We start from the raw sequence: 12,036 nt of genomic DNA on the forward strand, positions 1-12,036 counted from the left end.
TGAACGGTTACAATGCAGAATTGTCACGCCGAGGTCCCGGGTTCGATTCCCGGACGGGGAGAAATATTTCAATGGCCTACATCTTATTTCTCTCGTGAGTTTGGGTGTAATTTGTGGTTGTTTATATGTATGTCCATGGCACTCGCGGTACAGGACTTTGCTACTGCGGGGATAAAAAAAAAGAAAGAAAGAGTCACTTTAGACGGGCATTATAAATATGTGCTACTATAATTGCTATTAATATTGATTAAAAATACTTAGAAACCTTTCTCTATATATTATACAGACGTCTTACAATAAGACAAATAGAGGCTAAGTAAGTAAGACAGAGGGGCTACCTGAAGGACAATGGCAAACTCACATGTAAATTGCCTCCGTGGCCGAACGGATTTCACGCCGGACTGAAACGCAGAGGTCTCAGGTTCGATTCCCGGGCAGGGAGAAGTATTTATAAACCATATAAACCATATAAACCATATAAACCATTTATTTGCCACACAATAAAAAAAAAAATATACAAACAAATCCTCTTCTATTCCTCTATGTATTTATATGGCTTACATTAATTTCTCTCGTGAGTTTGGGTGTAATTTGTGGCTGTATATGTGCGTGTCCATGGCACCCGCGATACAGGGTTTCCCTAGTGCGGGGCTATGAGTGTGTGCACGTAAAATTCTTGTTGACATAATTTGTATGCGTCTGTTTATGAAAAATATATGAAAATATAGAGTTGAAATTCCTGAACAAATTTTGTTTTTGTTTACTATTCTGAGAAGACAGGAATCAAAGATATTCCAGTATGAAGTGTTGGAGTTTATATGTTACGTATTTGAATAACATAATATATATTCGGTAAAATAAACTACAGAAGCCTTAAACAGAGTTAATAGAAGCTGAATAGTGTCGTGGGATTGCAAAGTGACGAAAGTTCATAGGAAATTATTTATACTGGTATGATCAAAAGGCACGAAGCCATAACAAAAAAAAAAATAGTAAATTAATAACATACCACAGACTATTGCACTGGTAACAAGGACACAAAATATTTTTTTTTTTGAAAACGCGCCATCTATCCCTGATTTTGGGAACGTTTTACCATTTTCGCGAGTGGCATCTTTTGGAGAAGAAATTATCGACTTTATTTTTTGTAATGAAGTAGTTAGTATTTTATTAGCTTATTACAAATCGGTCGAATCAGTATATTTAATATTACGTGATCTAAATGTGGACCATACCCATACGTAGATACTAAAATTCCTTTTTTGGCGGCTAGATGTCGCTTAACGTTAAAAAACTAAGAAACTGATAGTTGTAGATATCAGTCCGGATATATACAAATCAGTCATTACTTTCTTCTAATTAAGATTTTATGAGATTTATTTTATTCAAACTTGTAATTAACACATTTGAAGACGCTAACGCATTCTTTTAACTATGATTTTGCCATTGTTCTTTGCGCCCTGACACCTCCTTGATCAGTTTTTATACAAACTTCCTTTTATTCTTTTTTAGTGGATCATTAATCTGGTTGAGACAATGTACGGCGAGGTCGAGGTTTGTTCCTAACGTATCAAGATTTGTCTACGAGAATATACCGTAGCTAGACAACACACTAACCTACAAAAACGATTACTACAAATTAAATAAAAGACCTAAATCGATACAATATCCAATTCGTTGAATTGGGTCCAATTCCAGGCCATTTATTTTTTTCAAACAACTACTGCCAATCAGGTTTCAAAGCTTTCCGACAAACATTCTCACTACTGACACTTTTAAAAAAAATACGCAGAACTTTGCTACGTATTGAATTGACCGTTTCAAACATTAATATTCAAATTTTAATATATAAATAAAGGGTTTTTGAACAAGAACTTTGTTTATTTAATGAAAATAAAACAATAAATTTAGATGACAATGATTAAAATTTTAATAGTATTAAAAAAAGTAAGGTTTGGCAATTATGAATGAAAAATGATATCTGTTAAATGTCCAACGCGACTACAGTCAGATGTCGATTCTTTCATCAAAGTGTTTAATGTTAATAATAATTAAATAATAATATATATATACATAATAAGTAGTAGAGTCTATAGATTTTAAGTATAATTTGCTTACCTATGAAATACAGTACTACTTTTTATACTTGAATTTGAGTTTTGTACGTCATCGCGCGGCTGACAAATTGGCGACAAAATCCATAAAATCTCATATAGGTATGAGTGACAGAGACGACGCTCTATAAAGCCGAAATCAACCGATTGTCTTTTTCTAAAGCCCGATATGTAGTATATACGGCTTGATACTAAACAGTAAATTCAGCTATGTACCAGAAAAGTTTGATCCTAATACATCAAGCCGTCGCTAAAAAGGTAACGAAAATTGATGTGACGAAAAACTGGAACGATGGCGGTCGCCTTGCTCTAGCTAACACCGTTTAAACCGTGATAACAGTAAGTAAGCAAGAAAAAAAAATGAACGATCAAGACAGATTTTTTGGTAACTAGTACCTTTCACTATATTTTGTGTTCTCACTGTTTTAGTTTTGTGTGCAACAAAGTTTATACTATTCTAATCTAAAATGTTACTTATACAGTCAAGAGCACATCAAGCGTGACACTTTGTACTTTGGACCGTTCTTATCGTAAGCGGCATAGAGTTTACTTGGTGTAAACTAGTGTTGTAGGTTGGGCTAGTGTCCACAACCGACGTCAAGGCGCCTATTTTGCGTGTGGTGGGTGCAGGGTCCTACTCGTGCCACCCAAGCTCCTCCAGAATCTCAGCAACCTCCTCGTTTTGCTGAAGACTTCGGGGAGCGACCTTGGCACTCCAAGGTACTTCGACCTGTAGTTGGCCACGCCAGAGCACTGTAGTAGGATATGCGCTGCCGTTTCCTCACCCGCTCCATACACGCTCTGCATAGAGGGCTGTCTGTGATACCTAAATTGAAGAGGTTTTCATTGTATGGACCATGACCCCTTAGGGCGGCACTTAGAGTACGAAGCCTTTTGAGTTTAATTACTTGTCGAGATAGACTGGCGTTGAGCGTTGGGAGTGCTTTCCTCGCCTGTCTACAAACCGTAAGAGTAGTCCATGTGTTATCCGCTCACGCGATACATGCAGCCGTAGACGCATACCACACCTAGAGGTGCCGGTGATGATTTTATACCGATTTATCGGATATCGAAGTTATAACAGGTAAAAGAACTAATACTAATTGCTATTTCGGTAACTACTCTAGCAAACCATAAAGTTTTTAATGCCTGGGTATGTCATTTAAAAAAAATAAACAACTTGAAAAATACGTCACGACAATCGTGTGTGTTATTGTTTGGGCTGGTGATTTCGGTGTTTATTTATTGAAAACATACCGTAAGTAGCGTTTTTTAAGTTCTCCTGTATATATATACTTTAAGGAGTAATTTCATGGTAAACGTTAGTACCACTCAAACGGAATATTATCATATTTATCCAAGTACACCAAAAATGTCATTAGTGCTTTTTAAGTGCAGGATTGGCGGTGTATTACTGCATTTTATTTGAGATATTTTTGTTGGTAGCACGGAGGGTATTTATTTAGCAATGCAGAATAATAATTTTTATTTATAAAAACTTGTATTTAAACTGAATGCTTTTCTAATTTGCGAAACCAAATAGCCGCCATTTTGCGGTAGGAAGAGCGCATCGCGTGAGCGGTTATTATGAAAGTTTTGGACCTTTGTGTACAGCTGTTCTGAACCATTGGTAGGGGAGGGACACTATGGGTTCTGGTCTTGCAGCGTCCGTCTCCGACCCTTTTCTGGCTAGCTCGTCAGCTGCATCATTGCCATGTCTGTGTCCCTTAGTCCACTGTAGAGTTATGTGGTTGTGTAAATACATACCGCCAAGAGTGCTTGATGGCATTCATAAATGAGTCCTGAGTTTATGTCATAGCTGTTCAGTGTTTGAAGTAGGTACTGATATGCTGTCGGAGAGTATTCGAATGGAGTGATTCTTTACTCTTCTCGCGGCTTAGAATTGGATTTAACTCTTAAGCGTCAACCTTGACGTGCTCTTGACCCTGTACCTGTATTAATTCCGTACGCATACATTCGCATAATTTCGCCATCCACTCGCGTTGCATGGGGCGGGTCGTCGCTGACTCCATTGTTAACCGTAAAAAGGAGGAGGTTCTTAATTGGACTGTGTTTTTATTTTATGCATGTTATGCGATAATTTGTGAACCGATTTTGATGATTCTTTTTTTGTTGTTCCCTTTTTTGTTCCTCCTTAGTGGTCCCATTTAAATTTGAAGAAAATATTCCACCTGTAAGTGTGGTAAAGTAGGGGATGAATGACTTTGGAGATCGGTATTTTAGTACTTTGTACTGAGATTATAATTTATGGATTTTATTTATGGATTTTAAGTGCTCGCTCGGTGTTTAAAAGATTACATCAAACAGTAGACTGTTGTGTGGTAGTTTGATCAAAAGTGCTTGAAATACAGAACCGTTCAGCATTTCATTTCTATTCCAATCCACTGAATAGTTATTGGTAGCTATAGCTACCAGTAACTGTCAAAATGTTCACTTTCGGTCGAACGTCACTGGTAACTATAGTTACTAGTAAATTACAGTACCCGATTGGTGAACTGTTTTATAAATAACTTTGGTGTTACCACATACATTAACACCAAATTTTTACTAGTATTTCACTGTTAAATACTCGATATCCTAGTATAAAGAAACAAATATTCATGATGCGTCCCTATAATAGAAAAAAAATGTGAAAAAAAAAGTTTGGCGGGATTGTTGACGTTTAGTATTTGATGAAGACTTTAATTGTGATAGATGACATTATTAATTAATTTCTGTAATTATTACCTATCAAAATGATCGTCAGGATGTGCTTTTTCAGATGGTGTTAAAACTTTAACATTTGATATCTTATTGGAAAAAATGTCATCTCGTTAATAATTTCTTATTTTCCGCCCTTAATACATAATGTACTAAAATAACTGCATAACAGATAATACGGCTCAGGTCCCGAAAATACAGCGATTACACCTTTAACAGTCTACAATAACACATGAGCTTTATGAGAGAAATACTTACTAATTACAAGAACTGCACTGTGTAAAAACCTCTCTTATAAAATATGTTTATGTTTTGAAGGATTTTCTCCGTATAGCAAGCTCGTGCCAACATGTCACGCCAAGATTTGTCACAATCTGAGCACGTGTCACGTATTTGCGACTTTGTGACAAATATTACTTTGTAACAATTAATATGTAATTTAATTATCATTTATAAAGTACTAGCTACATCGTCTCAAACCGTGGCCGTACGGTTACCGTACTGGACCGCCACGTAGAGTTCGATTCCTGGGCGGGTAGAAATATTTGTATGGCCTACATTTATTTCTCTCGTCAGTTTGGGTGTAATTTATGGTTGTCTATGTGTATATCCATGGCACCCGCGACAGAAGGTTTCCCTAGTGCGGGGCTATGTTGAGTGTGTGCGTTATTATTATTGTTATTGTAGTGTTTTTTTTATGATATAAAAGATGTGACAAATAAGTCGTGTGTGTAGTTGCAGTGCTGCTTGTAACTTTAAATCGCAAAAATCTAAGGAGTATTTTGTGGTTGTCTATGCGTGTGTCCGTGGCACACGCGATACAGGGTTTCGCTGTTACAGTTGTTGTTACAGCGTGTGCGTAATTATAATATAAATCGAAATTAAATTAAATTAAACATATTGTTAATTAATAAATGAGATCCGAAAAAATAGTATGACTCCGATAATTCCTTATGTGTAACAATCGCGAAAACCTGATAATTCGAATCAATAATTTATGTATTTTCGTCCAGAGTGTCACGTTGCGATGCAAGTGATGACCTTTATATGAGGAGACCCGTGACCGGCAGTGCGACGTATAACAGGTTGATAATGATCATAAGGGAATCTCCCTTGAAATTCGAAATCGTAATATTGTGAAACGGATATTATGGAATAAAAGGGTTCGTTCCTCAAATACCTTCAATTATGTATTATGTCAGAGTTATGGCCGTAAAGGGAGACGTTGAAGGAAACATCCTCTGCGCTGATTTAGTCAGAAATTACTTGATTGGCTCATTCACTGTTCGTTATCAGTTCGTTCAGCCGGCGGTGAAATAATAACCTCGGTTGAATGCATCGAGCATATAAACAGAAATAGAGACGAAATAATGGGCATCCATCACTGGCAACTCATCGTCAAATTGATCTTATATCACTTTTAAATATCAACTCTCGTTTACATTGAAATCACAAATTAGAAAGCTGAAATAGTACAGCGGCAACAACTGACCTGTGTGTACATCTGCCTATATTCCAAAAATATTCTGTATTTATTGTAATAAAGATAATATCTCTAACTATGGGGGGTTGTTCCATTCGGTGGTGGAGAAAAAACAGCAAAACATCTAATTACAAAACAAACGAAATCATATTTCAACTGTAATTAAATACGCAATTTTTTAATTTTCGTCCATTATAGCAAGGCTCAAGTTAAACTGGTCGTTTTGAAGTGAAACAATTGTTTCGAACTCGGGCTGGCCAATCGGAGCGCAGTTGTCATGGTAATGATATGGCAGAATAGTTTTCAAACAAATTAAATGATATTTCGGAGTGGCCACCTCGAATTCGAAACAATTGACGGGTATCGTCAATTGTTTTACTTCAAATCGACCAGTTTAACTTGAGCTTTGATTTAAAAATTGAAAAATTACATATTAAATATTTAATTATAGATGAAATGTGATTCCGTTTGTTTTGTAATTAGATGTTTTGCTGTTTTTCCCCAACACACAGCCCCCCATTGTTAGAGATATTATCTTTATTACAATAAGTACAGAATACTTTTGTAATATAAGAAGATGTACACACAGGCCCGTTGTTGGAGCTATACTAATTTCCGCTCTCTAATTTTTTATTTCAGTGCAAACGAGAGTTGATGTTTAAAAGTGATATAAGGCCCATTTACCTGATGACTTGCCAGTGATGGATGACCCTTATTTCGTCTCTATTTATGGTTATATACTCGATGCTGTAATGCTGGTATGGATCCACTTTGATACATTTGTAAACAAAGAATGTTAATATGATTCGTAGGTAGCCTTGTAAATCGATTATCTAATAATTAGAAAACAACACGTAATAATATTAGCTAAGTTTTGTCCTGTCATAATTCGCAATACGTAAACAATACCCCAAATTCTATTACATTATGTTTAATGTGATAACTGGTTCCGACATATACACTTCCGGACACATAACTCGACCCTCAACGCATTTTAAGTATTAAACGCCCTAAGCTTAAACAATGTTTGATTGATAAAAAGCTACACTAGTATACTAAACGTCGTTTCCATAAGTCCTTGTTGGGAATTTGGATTTGCAAAACCGGGGGAAGACTTCTTCGATGATAACACTGTTTTTGTATTCTAGCCATTTAAGACAAAAATGCGAGGTGGTGGAGTATATATAGATATATAATATTTTTGAAACGATAGTGTCAGTAGTGATGAGCGCGGCAAAGTCAGAGAAAAGGCTTAATTTTCCTGAACTTAATTTCAAATTAAATGTTAAATTTCATGGTCTTCCTTTTATTTAAGATGCCATGTTAATTAGAAGAAACTAATCCTTATGACTGAGGCTTTCGATCAGTACAGTAAAATTGCAAGTGCTTTTTTTCACATTTGGCTTCGATTCCCGGTCCAGATAGACGATTATTTAAAAATTTATGAATGCAGTTCGAATTGTTTATAAAATCAAATTTAAGTTGTCTTTCAATAAAATTATCTATCTACGTTATTTAAGGTACTTTCCGTCGGTGTGGCATAGTCGTGTGACGCTGTATATACATGTATAGACGTAAATATGTATATAATGTCCTATGTCCTCAATGATCTTGAATACAATTGTCTACATGAAACAAATAATTCACTCGTAACTAGTGTTGCAAGGTCTGATGTCAAAATACGGGACAAAGGGTCGAAAAAGCGACACGTGTTTCTCAGTCGGGACTTTCCTCTTTCATGGATAGTACTTAAATAGTACCTGCTACACAAAAATGTCACTACTTTTATTTAATAATTCAATATATTGATAATATGGATTGAATATAAAATATTCAATGTAGGTAAATAATTTTATTGAATTTTGTTTGTACGTTGTTGATACTTGTCTATGGGGAAGCAGTCGGCGGTAACTCCACAGAAAACAATTGGAAATCGTACACTATAAGGCTCAGAGTTGGTTTTTGGAGATCCACGTAGCGAAACGGTACGCGTACTATCATATCCAGATATTTAATATTACGGTAAATACCGTTGATGTCTATGAACGGATTACCCATATTAATCGTATGTAATCTACTTATAATATTATAAAGAGTATTTGTTTTGACAGTGAAAAATCACTTATTTGAAACAATTAAACAAAATCGAGACATTCGGCGTCCTAGTTGTTGTGCAGATGGCTCTTAGAACCCCTGAAAACTGGGACATCATTTACACACCAAGACGTTTGACAACACTATTCACAACTAAGTAACGTAATTCTACATCGAATAATACTCTATTCCGTCACTGTTAATAATACCTGTTAATAATTGATGACAGGTCTATGTAACGCGAACTGTTACTACTCGTATTCCTAACTAATATATTATATGACACAAAGGCATTACTAATAAAGTACGTACAGTTGTCAGCACTGAAATTAATACACTTGGTGTTATTAATTTCGAATTTTATTGAATACATTCACTGACATTACAAAGCTTTGACCACGAAAACGGATTTTAATAGTGTCGAGTGTAGTTCATTGTAATATCGATAGGTTTAACCGCTCACACGATACATGCAGCCGTAGACGCATACCACACCTAGAGGTGCCGGTGATGATTTTCTACCGATTTATCGGATATCGAAGTTATAACAGGTAAAAGAATTAATATTAATTGCTATTTCGGTAACTACTCTAGCAAACCATAAAGTTTTTAAAAAAAAATAAACAACTTCAAAAATACTTCACGACAATCGTGTGTGTTATTGTTTGAGCCGGTGATTTCGGTGTTCATTTATTGAAAACATACCGTAAGTAGCGTTTTTTAAGTTTACCCTGAATATAAATGTTTATAAACTATACTTTAAGGAGTAATTTCATCGTTAACTTTAGAACCACTCAAACGGAATATTATCATATTTATCCAAGTACACCAAAAATTTCATTAGTGCTTTTTAAGTGCAGGATTTGCGGTGTATTACTGCATTTTATTTGAGATGTTTTTGTTGGTAGTACGGAGGGTATTTATTTAGCAATGCAGAATAATAAGTTTTATTTATAAAAATTGTATTTAAACTGAATGCTTTTCTAATTTGCGAAACCAAATAGCCGCCATTTTATGGTAGGAGGAGCGCATCGCGTGAGCGGTTATGATAAAGGCAATATAACATAATATATACTATTTAACAGCTTGAGCCGAACATAAAAGTTTTTACGTCAAGAAGAATGTTGTGCGTTTTTCTTATATCGAGTCGCGTCGTCTGTTGTCGATGTTTTAATCTAAACCGCCACCAAGCACAAAAGCACCATAAAATTGCTAGTGTCATTGATGTTATAGCCTAAGACATTGAAAGTCGAAACCTTTTTTTTTTCATCAAAAATAAGTGCGAATTTGACCTCCATCTCACCCGATGGAAAGTGATGATGCGGTCGATGATGTAGCATGCACACCTAAATATTGCCTATTCACTCTCGTCTTGAAAAGGTCCAAGTTATAGCGTTCGGGAAATACGTCCGCAGACAGGGAATTCTACTTTCTAGCCGCTCGTGGGAATATCCACAACATAGGGTTGGTATCCCAGCGCACGTCCAGTCCCTCGGTGATGGAAAGGGGAAGGCGGAATCAAATTATGCAATTCCATCGTACACTCTCCGTGATATATCCTGTAGAATACCGATAAGCAGGCAACTTTACGGCGGTGTTCAAATCTCTGAAGCTTCGCCTCAACTAATTCCGAGGCACCTATAAGCCTTTTGGCACGCTTGTCGATTGAATCCAAGGTGACCAGTTGGTGTTTAGCAGAGCCATCCCATAAGTGACAGCAGCCATACATCACCGGACTTGTGCTTGGTACAGCTGAAGTAACTGTCCTGTTCCTCACCTTGGAAAGGATGCGAAGCTTCATGGCTTCATGGCCATGGATTCAATGTATCTGTCGTATAAATGTGTTGAAAATGAAGTACAAAAACTAACCTCAACAAAAGAGTCCGACACAAATCTTTGCACCAAAGACGTCTTGCCGCATTGCGCGTCTCCTACTAGCACCACTTTAATTTCCTCTTCTGCCGTTGGCGTACCCGCCACGCTACCTTCAGAGTTCTTTTTCGGCCACATAGTTGCTTCTGTTTTATACTTGCACTACACTGAAACAAAAATTATTCATGGTTAATTCTTTGAATTTCGGAATAATAATAACTGTGTTAACAAAAAAGTATAAAGAGAAATTGACAGAAAACATTTGAATAAATTTTTGAGGTTTTGACGTAGTCGAAATGCGGCTCTTGCCAACGTCGGGGTCTCGTTTATAGCCACTGTGAATTCACCTATTGTTTGGTAGGATGTGTCAGCTTTATAAATAGATATCTATGAAAAACTCCGGTTCGGATGTGTATGATGTTTCGTTTCCTTTTCTTGTGATTTGGCTGATTCTGGAACTATACAGGAGATATCCCCGCGTGACTGCTGACTAGTGCTTGCCAAAGGATACTGATTATCTGCTATTTACGACTACATTTTGCTGTGGAACCCAAAACTTCGAACTGAAATATCCTATAATATCCTATATTCTCTATTTCCAGGATTATAGCTCATAGTCCCCTGATGTATTTATAACGGAACACGGAACTCGGAACACAAAATATTTCATTAATATGTTCCTAGCAACAATCGAACGGATTCTTTTTTTCCGTAGATAAATGTAATTAAAAATGAAAATTTTGTTAACTGTCTATGTGCGCGTGTGGATCCAAAAGCTATGTCACGTTTCCTAAAACTCAATACTGGATATGCAAAGCGCGTCCACGAGGCATATCTTGTCCCCCCCACAAATAGAGATTAAAAAACTATCCGCGTAGCAATTGATACGAACAAGAACAATATTTCGAAGTCGAGAAATGTCGATGCACACGAGAATTGGATGCCAAAGTTTAATCATTTTTGTTGATTATGGCAAAACCGTGATACTAGATTTTCTCTATACTGATTGCTAAGCACGTGACTGCTTTGAGGAGATTGTATTGGAATAAGCCATGTTTTAGTAGCAGTAGAATTCCTTATGAAAGAGTTCGTAGTGAAGGGAAGTACCACCTTATCTATTTGTGCCAAGCAGTAATATCAACATTACTGTGTTCCGGTTTTGAAGGGTTAAGGGTGCTGGTGAAATTACAGGCACATGGGACTTGTCAACTTATGTCGGGCGCACATACGGTTTGCGATTTAAAACTCTGAGTGGCACGGCAACTTGGACAGGCGTGTAGCTTAAATTAGGCGCAGGACTTGTTCGTCCCGTCACTTGATATTATAAAAAAAGCCATACTATCAAAGAGCGGTGATAGCTCCGTAGAAGAACGACTGCTTCATAAGAGAGAGATCAACGGTTTGAATCTGCGGCTGCGTGGCAAATTGTACTTATGATCCTAATTTATAAATTACGGACAGTAGCAATACCATGTGGTTTTTGAGCGATACCTTTTGCCTCAGGGTGACAACACTGGCGCTTGTCGACGTCGGATTTGTGTCAAATTCTTTACGCCTATTCTTATTTTGTTCATATCAATTTATAGCGCGCGGATTGTGGGACGCGAGGGGCGACCCTCCACACCTCACCTCCTAAAACCATTTCAAACATGAACATTTCAAAGGGCAAAAGAGACAGGACAACCTTTTGTGTCCCACTTGTAACTGAACGAGATGAAATATAATACAGCGGACTGAAAAGATTACTATCAT

General features: G+C 36.6%; 1 protein-coding gene across 1 annotated transcript in view; it reads right to left on the reverse strand.

The window, feature by feature from the left end:
* LOC113231494 (rho-related GTP-binding protein RhoN-like) overlaps window positions 1-10,422 on the reverse strand; it is an 89,693-nt gene extending 79,271 nt beyond the window's left edge. The window contains exon 1 of the mRNA XM_026465820.1: window positions 10,282-10,422. Coding sequence (XP_026321605.1) covers window positions 10,282-10,422 — 141 coding nt within the window. The remainder of the gene's footprint in view (window positions 1-10,281) is intronic.
* Window positions 10,423-12,036: the final 1,614 nt, after the last annotated feature.

Source organism: Hyposmocoma kahamanoa, unplaced genomic scaffold (assembly GCF_003589595.1).
Source record: "Hyposmocoma kahamanoa isolate Upper Pololo Valley unplaced genomic scaffold, ASM358959v1 65, whole genome shotgun sequence".
Classification (NCBI taxonomy): domain Eukaryota; kingdom Metazoa; phylum Arthropoda; class Insecta; order Lepidoptera; family Cosmopterigidae; genus Hyposmocoma; species Hyposmocoma kahamanoa.